Source organism: Colletotrichum godetiae (genome assembly GCF_030913485.1).
Source record: "Colletotrichum godetiae strain CBS 193.32 chromosome Unknown BDP55scaffold_59, whole genome shotgun sequence".
NCBI classification, from domain to species: Eukaryota; Fungi; Ascomycota; class Sordariomycetes; order Glomerellales; family Glomerellaceae; genus Colletotrichum; species Colletotrichum godetiae.
In genome coordinates this window covers 233,766-252,039 of record NW_026851307.1, presented here as the reverse complement: position 1 = coordinate 252,039, position 18,274 = coordinate 233,766, and the positions used below count along the sequence as shown (strand labels likewise).

At 48.7% G+C, this 18,274-nt stretch overlaps 6 protein-coding genes across 6 annotated transcripts; 3 read left to right on the top strand and 3 right to left on the bottom strand.

Annotated features, from left to right (window-relative positions):
* The first annotated feature begins 3,198 nt into the window (after positions 1 to 3,198).
* BDP55DRAFT_679450 (general substrate transporter) lies at positions 3,199 to 5,480 on the top strand. The gene is made up of 2 exons (XM_060576053.1): positions 3,199 to 5,204; positions 5,301 to 5,480. The coding sequence occupies exons 1-2, from the start codon at positions 3,599 to 3,601 to the stop codon at positions 5,393 to 5,395; spliced, it is 1,701 nt and encodes a 566-aa protein (XP_060424354.1). The 5' UTR covers positions 3,199 to 3,598; the 3' UTR covers positions 5,396 to 5,480.
* Positions 5,481 to 5,482: 2 nt separating this feature from the next.
* Positions 5,483 to 8,054, bottom strand: BDP55DRAFT_707554 (fungal-specific transcription factor domain-containing protein; the record flags this gene model as incomplete). Its single annotated transcript, XM_060578079.1, has 3 exons — positions 5,483 to 6,674; positions 6,729 to 7,762; positions 7,817 to 8,054. 3 exons carry the CDS (start codon positions 8,052 to 8,054, stop codon positions 5,613 to 5,615), a joined length of 2,334 nt encoding a protein of 777 aa, XP_060424353.1. The 3' UTR covers positions 5,483 to 5,612.
* A 643-nt stretch (positions 8,055 to 8,697) lies between these two features.
* BDP55DRAFT_592109 (uncharacterized protein) lies at positions 8,698 to 9,839 on the bottom strand. Its single transcript, XM_060570938.1, has 3 exons — positions 9,693 to 9,839; positions 9,478 to 9,639; positions 8,698 to 9,422 (listed from the first exon to the last, which is right to left on the bottom strand). Exons 1-3 carry the CDS (start codon positions 9,828 to 9,830, stop codon positions 8,757 to 8,759), a joined length of 966 nt encoding a protein of 321 aa, XP_060424352.1. The 5' UTR covers positions 9,831 to 9,839; the 3' UTR covers positions 8,698 to 8,756.
* Positions 9,840 to 12,215: 2,376 nt separating this feature from the next.
* BDP55DRAFT_719824 (uncharacterized protein) lies at positions 12,216 to 12,804 on the top strand (the record flags this gene model as incomplete). The annotated part of the gene is made up of 2 exons (XM_060578451.1): positions 12,216 to 12,625; positions 12,681 to 12,804. The coding sequence occupies exons 1-2, from the start codon at positions 12,312 to 12,314 to the stop codon at positions 12,802 to 12,804; spliced, it is 438 nt and encodes a 145-aa protein (XP_060424351.1). The 5' UTR covers positions 12,216 to 12,311.
* A 237-nt stretch (positions 12,805 to 13,041) lies between these two features.
* Positions 13,042 to 15,365, bottom strand: BDP55DRAFT_679441 (beta-xylosidase). The gene has a single exon (XM_060576052.1). The coding sequence runs from the start codon at positions 15,147 to 15,149 to the stop codon at positions 13,347 to 13,349; it is 1,803 nt and encodes a 600-aa protein (XP_060424350.1). The 5' UTR covers positions 15,150 to 15,365; the 3' UTR covers positions 13,042 to 13,346.
* A 1,405-nt stretch (positions 15,366 to 16,770) lies between these two features.
* BDP55DRAFT_562819 (uncharacterized protein) lies at positions 16,771 to 17,841 on the top strand (the record flags this gene model as incomplete). The annotated part of the gene is made up of 1 exon (XM_060570183.1): positions 16,771 to 17,841. The coding sequence occupies one exon, from the start codon at positions 16,771 to 16,773 to the stop codon at positions 17,839 to 17,841; it is 1,071 nt and encodes a 356-aa protein (XP_060424349.1).
* Between the last annotated feature and the right edge of the window lie 433 nt (positions 17,842 to 18,274).

Genomic DNA, 18,274 nt, shown 5'->3' with positions numbered 1-18,274 from the left:
TAAAATACACAGTCCGTCAAGAGCTAAACGATCCAGATATACTAGGATTAATTCGATAGTAAGGACCGGTCAGTGTTACTACGGTGGTGATCAGTCGTGCGACGGCCCGGGGGTAAGAACCTTGCTAAGGAAGTACCGTACTTATAACGTCGTCAAGAAGTTCTGGTTAAACTAGGCATATCTAAGTTAACTTCGCGGGATCGAGATGATGGACAATCCTAGGGTTCGGCAACTTAGCCTTTCTCAAGCCTCGCTCTCTCCTTTAGCGACCTGCTTGTAGTTCGCCTACCTTGGGTCTTTAATCTACATCACGGACATTATTCAGAAATTGCAGTGTTTCTTTTCGATTTCATACATTATAGTTGACGATACTTCCTTGAGTTGTTGGTATTTAGTCAGTGTATACGGACTGGACAGACGAACCGAGAAGTGCCGCTGATCAAGAGTCTACAGCATCTCTAAACAGGTAAAACCGGTTCAGGACGGAGTTGATGATTGGTGGTTAATGCCACCCTGCTATTGAGAAGTATCCGCATTGGTGAGGTGTTTTTGGCTACACTAGGACCACCCGTTATCTGCAAAATTAACGAACGGTTTGTAACTTTCCCCGTCGTTTGCAATAAAACCGAGTGTTATTGAGTAAGATTTAAGAAATCAATTTATAGTACTGGTAGGCTTTGGTAAGTTCAATTCTTGTCAAGGGTGAGATACGTTAGTTCGAACTTGGCCCATAAGGAAAGGTTCTTGCTAAATTGAGACATTTTGCGTCTGAATTAGGTAGAACAATTACCGACGAGCTCTTATTTAAGGCCAGTTACTCTACGACTACTTCACTCAGAAGTTTTTCGACGGTACGGTTGAAAGCTTCAACTTCCCAATCAAAATCAAGACTCTTTCACATGTTATTTCCGACGAAGTGGGCAGCTTCCCAAGTTGTTCGCCAAGATACGATGCGTACCTTAGTAAGTGACGTCTACTTAGCTTTCTAGATCTTAGCGACCGTGAGTAGATTGTTTTCTGTTATGTACCACGCAGTGAATAACGTGATGTTGCTCAGCAAGACCTCTTTCCCAATAGCAATATGTCTTCTTACGTTGCAAGTATCGATTTGAGAAACTTCGGACTGAGTCGTGGCCCAATTTCTGGATTGCTATTGTATAGTCAATACCAAAAACAGACTACTTGGTAGTTTACCTTACCCATAGGGGGAGAGATGTATCTCATAGTTTTATTTCCCAGGCCTATGAAGCGTAAACAGCTTCTGATTTCTTGCGGTTCCGATTCCTAAGGTAGTAGGTCATTCAGCATTTCGGCGGAGTTGTGCACTTTCGACTTTCTTTGGTTGACTATCAAGGCATAATAATAAACTCAGCAGCCTCTTTGAATGAATCAGTGATGCAAACGAAAAATGACTGAATAAATATTCTTTTACTCCTTATCTCTTCCACTTGGCAACATTTGTTCCAGCCTACTCAATATATTACAAGTGCACCTGTTGTTGCCATGATCATTCCCACAATCTCTTGTAATGGTAGGCAATACTAGGCACTGCGTATTGCGAGCAAGACCAGACAAGAATATGATCTCCCTCTTGAGGTGCTCAAGTTTCGATGGACTAGAGCATCAAGTAATCGGTAATAACGAATCAACATACTCTAAGCAACTAGGATTTCGGCTGCTCTCCGACCCTGCCTCACGCAATGCAAGTGCGATGCAAGCGTGTACCAGCTATTAGTATTTCAGTCCTGGGTGGCGGGTCACATCAACATTCCACCAGCAGTGAGGTGAGTCTTCGGAGCATGTAGGCACTACGAGGGTGTGGTAGCCAAGTCGAACAACATTGCCCCTTTCGGCTTGCGGCACGGAGGGTGTAGCAGGATTTCAGAAGAAGAGGTAACGGACTTTGTCAAAACCAACATGTTCCACAGGTTTCAAGTAGCAGCTCATCGAGTCTCTTCAGCCCAAGCCCAACACACCTAGGAACACGCTCGCTTCTCCTATCATCCTAGTGGTGGAATGAATATTTGGTGGCGTTTACCAAGGCTGGGCAAACTGTGTTGTGTCTTGGCCTTCGGTCTAAGTCGACCGAGGTGTGCCTTGAAATGACAACAAATCAAACTCGAGGGATTCCTCCTCCCTCCAACTGCCTGAAGTGCCCCGTTTACATGGTTGTTCCCGATCCACGGTGAAGACACTGATGCAATGAAAACAAAAGTCTCATATCTACTTTATCCAGTGGAGCAACGCGAATGAGGAACAATGGGTACATCTCTGACCCAGCTGTAGGATGAGATGATGATGAAATCACATTGCAATTGTCATCGCCTGTGAAAACAATGTGGCATCGCACGGATAACAGGATGCAATAACTAGAAAAAGCGGAGAGTGAACCAGAACTTCGGAAGTGTCACCTCCACCCCGCGTTTATTACCCCAGCAAAAGTCCCCAGGTGGGTGCATCAGGCCAATAGGGAGACACCAGCTCGCCCGACATCAAGGGCCCAGTCACTGCCCGCCTTTTGTTTCGCAAAAGTCGACCTCAATCCCACTCCGCGTCTGACTTACCTTACTTATCATGGGCTTGAATGAGCACGCCGCATGCAGAATATGTTGGTATCCTCCTCAATCCCCAAATCCTTCAGGCTTTCTGCAGTGATACCGGGCTATCTGACGGCGACAGATGTAGACTAATCCATATCAAGTGCGTGAGTCCGATGTGAAATTGCAGCTGCGGCGCAAGGGGCTTGGGAGCCAAGAAGCCAAGACTAGGCACCGCGCTGGGCAAGCTCGACGGAGAGGAAACAAAGTTGGCTTCGCTAAATCTCAAGACGAACTGAAATGACTTGGGGACATGACTAAATCATTCCAAGTACGCACAGAGCTCGTGCGAAAGTACCTTGTTTCCTCCTGTTTCTTCCGGCACACTAGTCCCGTCAGACGATACAATGCTCGCAGCCTCAATCGCTTCTCGTAAACTTCACCGTCTGCATTCCTATCTTTGTGTCGGGCTGTTGCATGCAGCCAAGACATGGGCATCGTTACCCATGACCATCAGCTTTCAGGTTTCAGTGCATCGGCCATGCAGTAGTTCGTCCAGACACGAGCACGCTGCACCACACCATCTCGAAAACAATCTGAGGGAGAGGTCGAGATCCTAGTAGATACTTCTGCATCAAAGAGGCACCTGATCTATCGGCGCAAAGGAGCTCCTCCACTAGCAATATCCTCACGCGCTCGGTCGAAAGATACCCCAGAACTTCGTCTTCTATCCCCGCTTCATTTACGCATTCCCCAAAGGGACAACTGTAAACCCCATGGGGACGGTGTGGGGAAACTGAGTTCACGCAATCCATACTCGGGTTTGAACTTGCGCGAATAATCCTAGCATGAAGAGCAGGTGGTTGGAGGATACTCCTTGGCATCTTGGCAACCAGGGAACCGGTCCAGTCAATGGTATTCAGACGTGCAAACGCAAAAGTGCTTATCTTCTCCATCTTCCGCTCTTCTGCTTACTGGCAGGTCTCCTGTCTTCTTTAACCACATCACTTCCCGCTATCATCGTCACATAAAGCATCAGCTTAGGCGACTAGAGTGTCACGATGACCGACAACGAAAAGGGGCTGCCCGGAACCTTGGCCAAGGCCAGGTCCAGGTCCGTTGACCATGCAGAATATGGCACATACACTCCCAACATTGCTCTTATCCAGGCTGCCGCAGCCGCTAGCGAAGAAGAGACTAGGCTGCCTCGCAAGGAGCTCGTGTCACGATATCTGCCGGCTGCCATCTACAGTATGCTCCTAAGCATGGCCCTGATTATGGAAGGCATGGACGTCGGTCTTGTCAACAACTTCTTTGGACAAAAGGCGTATCTGAGGAGGTTCGGCTGGCCAGACGCCAACGGCAAGCAACATATTCCGACTTCGTGGCAAGCGGCCATCGGTAACGGCAACAACCTCGGTAGCATCATTGGACTACTTTTGAACGGCTGGCTTCAGTCCCGCTATGGTTCCCGACGAGTTTACATGGGTGCCATGGCACTCATGGGATGCACGATATTTTCGTTGTTCTTCGCAGTCAACGTTCAAATGCTCTTCGCCGCCAACATTTTGTGCGGCATTCCCTGGGGTATCTTCCAGACCCTAACCACCGCCTACGCTGCCGAAATTTGCCCTGCCGCAATGCGAGGCTATTTGACTGCCTGGGTTTCCATGTGTTGGGGCTGCGGGTCGTTCCTTGCCGCCGGCGTTCTTCGTGGTTCCCTAGGCCTGAAGGGAGACTTGGCATGGAAGATTCCTTACGCCCTCCAATGGGTTTGGGTGGTACCTCTGTTCACTGTTGGCTTTCTCGCCCCTGAAAGTCCATGGTACCTTGTTCGCCGTGGCCGCATCGAGGAGGCCGAGAAATCCCTACGCCGTCTTGCCCGCAAGAACTTCTATACCGAAGAGACCATGGCTCAGACTTTGGCTCTGATGAGACACACCAACGAAATGGAGAAGATTGAGTCAGCTGGCGCTAGCTACCGCGATTGTTTCCATGGTACCAACTTGCGCCGCACAGGCATTGTGGCCATGGCTTGGCTGATTCAAATTCTCAATGGCCAGGCCATCTGCGCCTATGCCACCATCTTCTTACAATCGGCCGGTATGCCAGAGGTCCGAGCCTTTGACTTCAGCATGGGTATCCAGTCGGGCAACATCGTGGGCACTGCGATTGCTATTTCACTCATGGGCAGAGTTGGGCGTCGCGTCTTCTTCTTCTGGGGTTCCTCAATAATTGGTCTCCTCATGCTCGTCATCGGCATTCTAGGTTTCATCCCAGGAAAAACCAACGTTGCTCTCGCTGTAGCTGTGGTCATGATTATTGTCAACCTGACCTTTAAGCTATCGCTGGGTCCGACAACATACACCATTGTCGGAGAGACGCCCTCGAGTCGCGTTCGAGCTCAAACCATTGTTCTGGGTCGCGCTATCTACGTTGTTGGCCAAATCGTCGTGCAGCAGCTCAACCCCCGCATGCTTAACTCCAGCAGCGACTCTTGGAATTGGGGTGCGAAGACTGGGTTGTTCTACTTCGGACTTTGCTGCCTCTGGGCTGTACTGATCTTCTTCTTCCTCCCTGAAACTAAGAACCGCACTTTCGCAGAGCTGGACTACCTGTTCCAGAAGAGGACTCCGGCTCGTCAGTTCGCGACCACCCCCGTTGATTGTAAGTCAAAGCTTTTCCAAGTCTCTATTGCCTTGGACTCCCATCACGTCCCCTTCTTTCGTTTAAAGCTGAATTCACTAACACATCTCATCGCAGTGTTCGAATTGACTGGAGGTCATAATAGCGCCAAGAAGCTCGACGATGAAGACCTGAATAGGAACGCTAGTGAACTCAACGAGAAGCATATTTAGAGCACACTTTATTGGGATGCTATCTGTCGCTTAGATACATTGATCAAGTAAAGGCGTACCGCACTATTGAATACATACTCCTGATTTAACGTAACATCATTCGAAGGCTTGCACATGCCTCGAGACTCGCGTTTGCCTTGACTAATCCCCACATACAAATGGACATGAACCCAGCTTGCTGCTTATCATTCTATCGCAGCCATCCTTTGCATGTGTCTCAACATAGTAGTGGCCAGCGACGGTTCGCCCTGCAAACATCTACCCACGTTGAGCGTCTTGACGTGTTATAATCAGCATCCTGATTTCTCCAAACCTCACGCAAAACTTCCCTCGACACGCAGTAACCTTTCCATCCAGACTTAGCATGGGCTTTCAATAGCCAAGAACTAAACTGCTCCCGTTTCTCTGGTTTCGTCGCTTCTGCGCCTGCAATGAAAGCTGGCCAAGCTGTGCCTGGCCCTAGCAACTTGTTCCGGCTCAGCGCTTCATCGAACGCTTGCAAAGCTTCCATCACTTCATCGACGCTTTCCTGGAGCAGCATGGGATTAATCTTTCGAATCCTTCGATAAAAAAATATCATCAGGGCTGGGCTTAATGCCCGCACCATGTGCACATGGGGCTTCTCGTCAGCCAGATCCTGTTCATGCTGACTGTCGTATCTTGCTCTGAAAGCACAGACAGCTTCCTCGAGATAAGATGCCTTTGGCTGCAGTGCTGCCATTTTTATGGCGTCAGGCTGGCTTTCCTTTGGCGCAAGATGATCCATGACGTTGGCGAGTCGCGTGATCTGAGATACAAGCCTCAGCCAAGTTTCAGGCACGCCGTAGATCTGCATATACATGTCTTCTTGGTCCTGTATCGAACTCGCCAGATGTATGTCTTTGTTAGTAAGGGGCACATCAACGTTGATGGGCCTACCGGAAGTGTGGTCAGGATGAAGTTGGAAAGGTTCCAAGTGAAGAAAGTTATCAAGAGTAATTTCTGGGTAGCCTTTTCTCAGCGACTCTGAGCTGGGGATGGCTGGTCTAGATGATGCTGTTCCGAGCTGAGCCTGGTCATGAGCAGTAACCCAGACCTCATTAATGCTCTTTGAGTCGAGTATTGGTGCTTCGTCATGGAATGTCTTAGTGCTTTCCGAGACTATCCTCATCCAGGCGTAAATATTATGCAACAGTCGCGCTCGACGTGATAACTTTGACTTTCGCAATCCGCGAACACGTATCAACCTCTCCATTTCTAGGAGATAGCGACATGTGTCTTGTTCGTTACCAGACAATAGCTGTTTCGGAGTTAGCAGAATGCCAGAATCATGTGGAATTTGTGAAGTACCTACAGCGGTTGCAAGAATGGCTGCGGCGGCCATTAGTTGTTCCTTGTATTTGGCTTTGGTAGGAGTAGCAGATTCTTCCTCGAAGCTAAGCTTTAATTGGGACTTGGCACATTCATATGTCCTCTTAGAAAGAGACATCCAGTACCGCTCCGGCTTAGCTAGCTCTGGAAAGTTATCTGAGTTGAGTGATAAATGAAATGCGGATACCGCAATGATGGCATAGAGGTTTGATAGGTTGGCGTGTCGTATATCATTAATGGAAAGTCCAAGGATAGTAAGCTGACTGAGTGTTACGATAGCAGAAGGAAAGTTCAAGATTCTCCAAGCGGACTTCTCGTTAATCGGCAGTGAGCCCATCTGATTGATCACTTCGTCATAGAAGTGCCTGAGTAGAAGCGGAGCATCCACGACTAGATCTTCTTGTGGCTGTAATATGGCGCCAGGTTGTATGCTGTCGGACTCTCGGGTGTCCTTTGTCTGCGAATTGATCGTCGTTTCACAGAGTGTCCAGCCGTCTAGCATATCGCATACTGGTTGATTGGTCATTGAAACACAGTCCATGGAATAGCTTGGCTGGGGAGAATTGTTCACTTCGATATCCCAGGTGAACAAGTCCCCCCATTGAAGGAAATCTAGAGAGTCCGAGAACAGCTCATCGAGGGCGTTAGACATCGTGAAGTCGTTCTCGTTAGGTCCGGAATAGCCCGAGATATCGGTAGCGGCGTCATTGTTGCCTCGCATAGGATTGCATTCGGTGAAGGGTGAGACAGTGCCTTCCGAAAACGAGATAATGGGGGGATCGTCGGTAGTGCATTTCTCGGCCACTGCGATATTCGGCTTCGCACCTTGCTCGACCTTTGGCTTCCCGTCTTCAGCTGCATACGCTCCATTGAAGACACCGAATGGCCCAACAGTGAGAATCATGTCCTTGTTGATTTCCGCTGATTTGGTCATGTCCTCGATCCTGCAAAGAGCTTCGGTGACAGTCGAGGGCAGATTTGCAATGAGAGAAGTGCTCATCACTTCTCTCAATTCTTCTGGAACATTGCATATTCAGCCATACGATCACAAATCAAGGATCTCGGACTCACCAGAGTACAAGTGACGCCGAGAATACTGTGAAGCGTCGTTTGTGGGAGGAACGGACGTGCTACAGTCGTCCGGGCCGGCCACTACGACCCAACGAAGAGCCGCTTTGAAATCGCATTCTAAGCCTGAGAGGCAACATCGCCTACACCTGGGTGTAGTCTGGTCACATTTCAGGTGACGTTTCCTGCACGTCTTACATCCTTCAAAAGAATGTGCTCCTCTGGATCTCGACGTGTGCATAATACAGTCAATGCCCTACAGGCTTGAGGTAAGGGACTCGGAGGATACCGGTGGAAGCAGTGCGTGGAAACAAAGACCTTCATAGAGGACAATAGATAACACGTTCTTTGGCAAAATGGTCCGGCATATATGACTCGGCAATGTATAAAGATCGTCTCCGCATTGGCTTTGGAAAAGCATTGTCTGGGTAAGAAATGCGAATATGGGTATGTGTTCAATATGTTTTATCTTGGTCCCACAGGGCTAGTTAGGTCTGTATTGCAACTGTTATTGGCAGGTCTCCGCGGGAACTGTTAGCGATAGGTGCTGCACGTCTGGCCAGTAGCCAGGTACACCGTCTGTTACCCCGGCGAAGTGAGACAAGAAAAGTTGTACATTTTAAACTTTTGTGAACTACTGTAATTATTCCCCCATGATTAGGGGACTCGGGGCGGACTCGTGCAGCTGCTTTAGGGTAAGGTTCATTCATACAATTAACCGTGTGTTCACACCTCAGAGTACCTAATTGCCAATCCCCATTTCAATCGTTTCAAGTCTACTACTGGCGCTGGACTAAATCGGAAAGTAACCCCGGAAACTGTCGTTGCTTGCAATCAGCTCCATACATCCAAGACCTCTATTATAATACCACCACCAGCCTTACTTTGTATCCAGGAAAGAGCCGATGGTCTCCCATTCAGACTTCGTTCTGTGAACTATGCCCTACCCAAACAGCTTAGCAATCCTTCGGTTGTTCCATTCCCATGAAGTCACATCATCGTAGTGGCACGGGGTAGCTTCTGTGACAAACTCCTTCATCGGAAGCAAAGACGCATGGCGATTTGGCTTCACGAAATACGCAATAGAGTACCGCTCAGGAATCTCAACGTTGTCGCCAGCCTTAATCGCAGGAGGGTATGTGACACGATGGCAAGCCGCACGGAAAGTGTCATTGGTCAAGCGTTGTAAAGAGTCGCCGATGTTGAGGATGATGTCGGTGGGCGCTAAGGATTCCACGCTTCGGAAGACTCCAGGCTGATTCTGATCCTCCACTTGAAGGCCTCCAACAGAATCTTGGAAAAGCATGGTGATGGTTCCAAAGTCGGTGTGCTCAGCAATACGTGTAGCTGTACCGTCCGCGAGCTCCGTGGCAGGAATCGCCGGGTAATGAAGAAGACGAAACTCGTTCTCCGCCCGGTTATGAAGTGTCCTTAGATAGTCTTCCGATACCCCAAGAGCAATCGCGAGAGCAGAAAGGAGCTGGATTTCGGTTTTGTAGGCTTTTTCGTAGAAGGATTCCATGAAGTTTCGGAAGCCAGGAATGCTCTCTTCAGGGACCCAAAGATTGTCCACAAGGTCGTCGTGCGAGCTGCCCATGTCCAGAGTTTCCTAGTCGTGTTAGTCAATCGGGCCCTGGGTCCATCCTTTTCGCAGCATGTAGTACCTTGATATCGCGAGTTCTGCCTGGCCCTAGTCCTTTCTCGTATCCACTAATGTTTGCGACATTCTCTTGACCGACATAGCTGTATCCTCGGTTCGGATTGGCTTGAGGCGGGTGCTTGGCTTTCATTTTCTCCTCCAGTGGCAAAGCAAAGAATTTTCGACTCTGTTGTTGCGATCAGCTTTCATCTCAATCGGTTCCTTCTGTTTCAAACTTACCATCTCGAACAGTTGGTGGATGTCCTCTGCTGGTATGCTATGATTCTGAATCTTGACGCCGCCTCGCGATTTGAGCAAACGAAGTAGCTCATTGCAGAATTGCCTTTTTTGCTCCTCTGTTCCAAAGAACAGAGACATGTCGAGTGTGGCGCCTTTATCTTCCATGTCGGGTAGTATTAGCTAGCCGTGAGAATATAATTCGATGTTAATATTGTCGGGTTGATTTAAACCTTGGTCTCAACGAAGTATGTGGCCAAAGGAGTATGTTCTATTAGATGATGAATCTTGAGACATTATCTACTGCGTCGTCATAGACTGTTATATAGTGAGACGGCAGCTAAGTCTTGTGATCATTGCTATCCATTTCGTCAAGTGAAGCCGAGTCGATTACCAGTACAGGGGTGGCTGTGTCGGATTCACAGATAACTGGACTCATTGTATTTTTCGGGTGAAACATTAGCACGTATCATATGTAATAGCTCTACTGATCAGCCAGAAAGTACCTGTGAGATTCAGGCGTGGATGAACAAGTGCAAGAGAAGCCGATGCGAGAGTACCCTAGATGTCGAAAAGAGCGTTATGCTCATTCACTTCTAACACTCCTCTTTGGGACAGGCAGGCACATTAGTTAAGTGGGCCAGAAGTGGCAGACGCATCCAGCTGGGCAGGAGAACCCGAACCCCACAGGCAAGTCTAAAGGTACCCTAGATACAGATAACGTACTATGAAAAGCGGCAAGTGTGCCCGACATAGGAGTCATCCTCTCGCAACCTTAATGCCAGTTGCCACATGTCATAGAAGTCTACGTGGTATCAGTAAGACTCGATCCCTGTGAGGGATACGTCCAAGTTTGTGTTATCTCAGATTGCCCGATAAGTTACACTCCATCCGCCCTTCGCAAGTTCACCATTACAACATTCATGACCGATTGTTATCGTCACCACCAGACATAAGTCATACTACGGAAACAAAGTTATGGATTATCTGTGATGCCCTATGATCAAAGTAGCGCTGTCATGACGGCAGAATAATGGTGACTCGCAACACTGGTGGAAAAGTCTGTTCCAGCTAGGAAATGGCTCTTCAACCTAAAAACGATCAAGCGACCAAGAAGGATTACGAAGCTAGAGAACCATTGCAACTAGGCGCGATACATGAAATCTTAGAAAGGGCGTCTGCCAGATGACCTTCAATTCTCTGAAGGGCCCGGGCTTCGAACTCCGAGTATATGCAAGTGCATCGAATGAACATCTACTCCTTCGCAGGATGCATACTTGGTAGATTCATAGGACTGTAAACGTCAACTGAGTTCGTCGTAGAGTCAACAACACATGAACGCATTCAGTAGGAACCGGTGCCCTATATAAGCCTCGGACTTGGTTTCTATGGGGTTGGCGCACTTATGTGATCAGTAAGCGAGCTGAGGAGCTCTGCTTGGCATAAAGAATCAGATCACCAGGAAGAAAGCGTCCTCCTGCCTAAACGATGCCACGTCACATCGATGCAAGTCAGGAGGTCAGGTAAAATGAGTGATTATCATTTATGCAAGAATTCCATCTCGAATCAATGCCAGACTCCATCAATAAGACTCAATAACAAGTATGCAAGAGTTCATGGTGCAAGCTACGTTTCGTCGATGTGGTCCTGAGTAAGCAACAGCGGCTCGTGATCCAATTGATGCAACCAGACTAAGCCCGGAACAGTGGATTTGGGTTCGTACTCGGAATACTCTGTCGCTGAAATCTTAATATTACATGCCATACAAACGTGTAAGCATGACATTTCTTGTCAACTGCTGTCTTTTAGCTTGTCTAGTAATACGTCGTAACTTCATAGGTAGATGTCACGAAACACGAATGGTATCAGCACTTGTCAAGCACCTTTCCACGTGCTTTCTCACGTGGATATCACACTCACTTAGTATATAGACAGCTCTCATGTGCTCATTCTAGATGGGTTACTTCAAGCCACTTTAACCCACTTCATATGCCCATTGCTGCGTGCCATAGCTCGTGACAGTAGAGTAATAACCTCCGACTGGATTCTCAAGTCTGAAGTTGCAGCTACAGATCGGTCAACGCGGTATGCCAGTACCAAGCTAATATACGGCATCCGGTCTGGCTAGTAGTTATTACTGAGAACTTCAGGCACCCCGGGGGCTTATACTATTAACACATATGTAAGTGTGGCGGAAAACCCAATACGAGGCGCCACATCACAATGGAAGTCCGCTTCTTGCATTATTCCTTGGTGCGCATATACACGATCGTCGGTCTTGTGATGCTACGGTTTCCAGCGCTTGTCGGCTTCGAGGCCGCTGAATGCAACATCTCGTAAACCAAGGCCCGCAGTCTACATGTCTTTCACCGCTTGGCTGGTCACTCCAGCTTAGGGTCTCTATTTTGGGATGTCCGCCTTCTCTGAGCATACCGGCTTTTGATGCATTTGAGAATATTTAAGGATACGACTTCCTCTATGTTCAACTCGACTTTTGAGCTTCCATCATCGGCATTCATTGCATCCAGAACTGCCAACAATTCATTCAAATCTCTGTGGGTGCCATGCTAAATTGAATCACACTTTCTCCCGCTAAAGTCACTAACGTGGGGCCAGGGCGCAATGCGGTTCACAACTCTTACACTCATCGCTCTTGGACCGGCAGCTATGGCTGCTCCTGCTCCCCAGTCCAATCCTTCATTGGTGGAGGATGTCTTGATTCTTGACTTCTCTGCCCGACACCAGCCTGACGGAGCAGTAGACAGCGTTGGGCTCCACATCACCGCCCACGATGCCGATAACCTGTACTGTGGAGTCACTGGGGACGTCGTCCTTGCAGAAAAGTATTCTTGTGGCAGTAGCAAATACAGCTTTGCCCTTGTGAAAGGGATCTTCGACGCCTGGGGTGTTCGCATTTATCACCGCTGGGGAGTTGCGTAAGCTACCATTGTTCATTCCATCTTCGAGAACATCCACTAACTTCAACTTCAGAAGCGGTGCCTCTGGCTACCGGGACGTACCCACCTACTGCCACGCGGGTCCTTTGGGATCCACCGTCTGCACCAGCCAGGGTCCTGTCAGCCTGTACATCGATGCCGTGCCCAAAGACTGGTGAAATAACAGTCACTCGTCTGTCCGAGGCTTTAAAGTCATTCTTTAAGACCAAAGTTACCCAAAGTCTTTGAATCGAGATTTCATCTCCTGCCCTCACTTAGGTCATGACGAGACACCACAACACCAGTACTATGTACAGCCTTTACCATCCAATATGCTGCTGCATGAGGCTACCGAATGCCTGTACCTTAGATCACATAGTTATCTACATTATTTTGCGAAACTCTCCTTTGGCTGGCTATGACATCCGTGGCACGAGAACAAACTACTTCTTGTCCTGGACTTAGAGATGTCACTCCTGTTCTAGGAAGATTTGGATCAATGCTTGGCGTCGAACTTGACATGATTTGAGAGTGAAATAAGTCAAATATGACCATGTTTATCTACAGTGCATTTTATAGTTGAAAACAAATCGACCGTCTTCTGCCTTGTTTGAGGAACGTCGTGCTTCAAGACGTGAAGGCGCTACCTTACCCACAAGATCAGGCAATCTCTAAGCTACTGCTCGATAAATCCTGGTCTCCGATTCCTGTGAAATCGCCTTCATAATTGCGTCAGGAAACGACGCTTTGTTGTTTTACATCTGATATCCTTGCTTTCAACTGTTACCCAGTTTTTGTCGACACTTAATCGTTGATATGCTAGCTCCCTCACTGATGTGCCGTTGAAGTTTAGAATGTATCCACCGTCTCGCCTCTTAGCAGACTCGATGGAGGTTGCTTCAATGGCACCAGGAAGAGAAACCACCCTATTTGTTCCCTCCATGAGGTCAAAGGGAGCGCCAGCTTTCGATATGACACGAACGTCGAACCGGGCACCAGAGTTTCGATCACCGGAGCAACTGACTTGAAACTTGATTGGGTAAGTGTTTTCAGGTAGAGATTGGTCAAGCGGTGTCAGTCCCATGCTAATTGCATCATCAGAGCCAAAAAATATCGCAGAATCGTTGAGTTCCATGCGTGTGGTGTAGATGGAGCGATCTCTTGTGGTGTCGTTTCGTGCATGGTGTACATAGAACAGCTCTGTACCATCCAGACTTTTTCTTGTGACCTCTTGCGCGCTAAACTTGACTCTGTTATTGGGTGGAGGTGACGCAACAATACTCCCATGGCCCGTTGAATAGATAGGCAAGTCTCCATCGGGAGCTTGAGAGAGAACAGGGTTTTTCGACGATTTCTTGAATGGTCCCAGAGGTGATTCTGCCGTCGCAAACCCGACGCCGTAATTGGAAGCTTCATAATTGTTGGCGCTATAGGTCAGCAAGTATATCGACTTGCCGCTAGTGTCTTTTCTTGTGATGATCGTGCTCCCTTCCGACCAGCGGCGATTCTTCTTCGTGCCATTGAACTTGACATAGTCATCCACGTGGAAATTCTCCCAGTCTTGCGGATCGGCGCCGTAGGAAATGACCGTCTTCCAGCCGTCTTTGCGAGGAGGATTTCCGATCTCGCCGGTGCCGTTGTAGGAGGTGATGTTTGATGGTACTCCAGTAGCATCGTCTGCGTGTAGATTGATTTGAGACGGCGCGATCTCTGGCATCGTTTGTGCAAACGGATCATCCCACCATTTCCGGTCTAGTTCAACCACGATAATGTTGGATTCTTCGATATATTTACTCAGTGTACTGTCCCAATTCCAATTTCGGTAGGCATTTCGTGAAGTGTATAAGTAAATTCGGCCGTCATTGTCAAAGAAAATGTTGGGATCAATAGTAGGTATGTACGTGCCCTTTGGCGCAACTTCTCCCTGGGCCAGACTTTCTGGTGGCAGCATTTGCTGATCATCCATGACCAGATTGATGTCGTGATAATCCGGATCATAGGGATAGTAGCCAATTGGTTCTGACCGGATCTCGTTAAAAGGACCTGTAGGCGAGCGGGAGACGGCGATTCCTAGCTTGGAGGGCTCCTCAAATTTGGAATATCGGAAGTGATCTTTGGCCAGATCTTCCCGTAAACGGCCAGCGAAAATGAAAAAATACCATCCGGTTCTCTCGTTGTAGTAGGTTTCAGGGGCCCAGAACCAGTCCCGGGCCCAGCAAGCTTGACCACCATCTATTCGTTTCGTCTGATCGTCGTAACAAGCTTTCAAGACGCCTCCTGGATGTTTGCGCCATGTTGAAAGGTCTGGGCTAATGTAGATAGCAAAGTGATATCCTTCATCGGCCCCCTCGGTGGAATACGCGTAGTACTGGCCCTTCTCGGAGTCATAAAAGACATAAGGATCAGCGGCTGCATGACGCGCTGAGTTGTAGAACTTGGGGCTTTGGCCACTGTCCTTGCCTGAGTCGGCAATCACGGAAAGTGAGAGCAGCGATGCCCCGAGGAGAGCGACAAGAAGCCGCATATCTGGAAGAAAATTCGGGGCTTTGAGCCAGTGGATTCCTTGGACAACGGTCGACTGCGACGCGGACCTTATTTTCGGGAGACTGTAGCCATCTTCTTATACCGCTCTTTCTCGGCGCTTTGCTCGCCCCTCATTCAGATGCGACTTGCGACGAGTGCATCTTAAAAGCCCGAGCAACAGGTTACAGCAATCCTTCGTCCCATCGGGAGAGTGAACCCCTCGTCCGTTGTGTCGTAAACAAGGCCACTCAGAGCAGAGATCCACAATTTCCCCTCACATTTGTGGATGCTGTTAGTTAGGTGCGTAATCCTTCACTTTGAATACACAACCTTTCTGGTTGGATCCCTTCTCGATGAGGTTAATGGAGGCATAGGGTAGTATTAGTGTACAGTGAGCTTTATTGAGACAGACTTCAATTGTCCAGTCTCACTTGCTTCCCCCAGAGCAAGCCTGGCAAGCTTGGCAATGTCAGTCAAAGGCACAAGGCGTCGGATTAAACCTTGTCTAACAACTTCGGATGTTATCGAACTGAACCATTCAAGGAGATCGGAGGACTTTGGGAGGGAGAATATAGGCGCATTCTGGGATGCGCTTTGTGTTGAAATCCTAGAGAAGTTTATCATAGAGACTCCCATGTCAAGGTCTTCCCAGAGCGTTCGGTCACCCACGAAATATTACTGCTGATCTCATGACATGCAGGCCGGGTGATCTGTTCCCGTTGGAGCGCTTCCCGTTGATACCGCATCTTACCACTTCTCCACCCACAATGGTACTAAGGTACAAGGCAATACCCTTTCTCAAGTCGATGCTCTTACCTAGTATTTACAAGGCCTCCGATCGAACAAATTTCCCTTCTGCTCTTCTCAGACTACTTACGGCAGTCAGTCTACTTCTAAATCACCAATTCGTAAAGTCCAAATCCTCTGGATATCATCTTTTACGCTTCATAATGCGAGTTGAAAAGAGATACCAAGCCTATCATCTCCATCCTCGCCTGCAAACACGGAATTAAGCCAGGTGTGAAAACTTGCGGGAACGGTAGATATAATGAGCCCAAAGAAAAGGGCACAGTCGTTTAAATGCTAGAGTCGCCGGCTTTCATCGTGATAAACGAAATATCAATTAAGTAAACAAGTCCAGGTAGATTTCGATCTCAACAAGACCGATTTCGGCTCTGTCAAGAGTCCTTCCCCGCGATAGGCCGGGGAATGCGGGGTTCAGCCAACCAACACTTGGCTATGCGGGGGATGGGGCCAAGCCGATTACCGTGTCAGTCAGGCCCAAAATTGTTCCCAGCGCGCACGTATGATATCTTTGCCGCACGCCAGCTGTCGGAGATTCAGCTGGACTCTTGCATGGTGCAGGGTAAATGCAGTTCCGCTTTGACTTGAAGCCGGTTATTCAATGTCGCGGGATTCTGATATATAGAAAGCTGAGGTTTGCTCCATTGCAGTCCACGAGTAAGGTGGATCAAGGCTCCTGCGTCCTGTGCCTGAGAGAATTCTGACTCAAATCATTACCCAAGTTCTGGACCTTGCCAAATTTTACTCTCATCGTGCGTGTTTCATTACTTTTGAGTAGAATATCCATCAAGTATTTACCAATCATCAATTATCCGAATATGACGAGCCACCAAGACAGAATCTCCTTTGCGATTATCGGCACGGGTCTGATTGGCCCAAGACATGCCAGAACGGTCGTCCAAAGCTCCGAGGCGGATCTTGTCGCCGTGGTCGATCCCGCGCCAGCTGGAGCTCAACTGGCAGCTGAGTTGAACGTAACACATTACACCTCTGTTGGCGACCTTTTGCAATCGGAACATGTGCCTCAAGCCGCAATTGTTTGTACCCCGAACCACACACATGTCGCCGTTTCGAAGCAGCTTTCCTCGGGAGGGGTCCATGTGCTCGTGGAGAAGCCCATCAGCTCCGATATCCCGAGTGGCACCGAGCTACTGAGTCATCTCCAAACCACTGAAGTCAAGACACTCGTAGGGCATCATCGACGATTCAATCCCTACATCATCAGTACCAAAAAGGTACTCGATTCTGGAGCTCTAGGCAAGATCATAGCCATCAACGGGCTTTGGACCACCTACAAGCCGGGCGATTACTTCGAGGTCCCTACCGAATGGAGGCAGGGAAAAGACGGAGGAGTCATCTTGATCAATGCAATCCACGAAATCGACCTACTCCATCATCTTTTGGGGCCAATCACCAGAGCCCATGCGGAAAAGACTACGTCGCAGCGAGGTCATGAAGCCGAAGAAGGTGCGGCCCTCACACTTCGATTCAAATCAGGTGCTGTCGGGACGTTCCTCATCTCAGACAACGTCCCATCGCCCTACAATTTTGAGGCGGGGACGGGTGAGAATCCTCTGATTCCCAAGACGGGACAGAACTTTTACCAAATATTTGGCTCCGAGGGAACACTTAGCGTGCCTGACTTGTCGATATGGTCGTACAAGAGCACCAATAAGTCGTGGCATTCCGAGATGGCGAAAGAGAAGCTGGCGGTAGAAGGTGGAATCCCGTTTGAACTGCAGCTTGCGCATTTCTGCCGTGTGATCCAAGGCAAAGAATCACCCAGCTGCTCGCCACAGGCAGGTCTTGCTGCACTGATTGTTTGCCAAGCAATCAAGGAGGCGTTGGAAGGAAACAGTACTGTTGAGATTCCGGACTATGATTTGTAGATGTCTTCGTGGCTCAGTGGCTAAGCTACAAGAGGTAGTTAAGTCGAGCTTTAACAACGATGTCGGCTGTCCACCCTTTTTGCAGAACTGATATCTCCAACGGCGAAGCGCCGGTTCTATGCATTAAGTATCCATCTGCTGTGGACCATGGAAGTTTGTAAGGTCACCGGAAAGGATCGCAAATGGCGGGCCGCTGAATGGTTGTAGAATGTGAGTGGGGCCGAGCTTCATGGAATTTGCAGGGCAGGCAGGTTGGCTCTCTTTCGGTCGGGGCCGCCTGCCGTCTGTCGTGAATGCAAAAAGCCGATAAGCCAGGCGGCCAGCTGCTTGCAGTCGCAGTTACCTGTGACGGTGGTGACATCAAGCTGGGATGACCCTTACTTGGAGGTTGAAAGACAAACACAGGCAGGAACGGAATGACCCCTTTCTACCA

Bases quoted from the DNA above. Each gene is read 5' to 3' on its own strand.
- BDP55DRAFT_679441 (XM_060576052.1), bottom strand. From the start codon at position 15,149: ATGCGGCTTCTTGTCGCTCTCCTCGGGGCATCGCTGCTCTCACTTTCC.
- BDP55DRAFT_679450 (XM_060576053.1), top strand. From the start codon at position 3,599: ATGACCGACAACGAAAAGGGGCTGCCCGGAACCTTGGCCAAGGCCAGG. The intron at 5,205-5,300 runs GTAAGTCAAAGC...ATCTCATCGCAG, and splicing joins CGCGACCACCCCCGTTGATT to TGTTCGAATTGACTGGAGGT.
- BDP55DRAFT_592109 (XM_060570938.1), bottom strand. From the start codon at position 9,830: ATGTCTCTGTTCTTTGGAACAGAGGAGCAAAAAAGGCAATTCTGCAAT. The intron at 9,640-9,692 runs GTAAGTTTGAAA...TCGCAACAACAG, and splicing joins TCCACCAACTGTTCGAGATG to AGTCGAAAATTCTTTGCTTT. The intron at 9,423-9,477 runs GTACTACATGCT...TAACACGACTAG, and splicing joins GCAGAACTCGCGATATCAAG to GAAACTCTGGACATGGGCAG.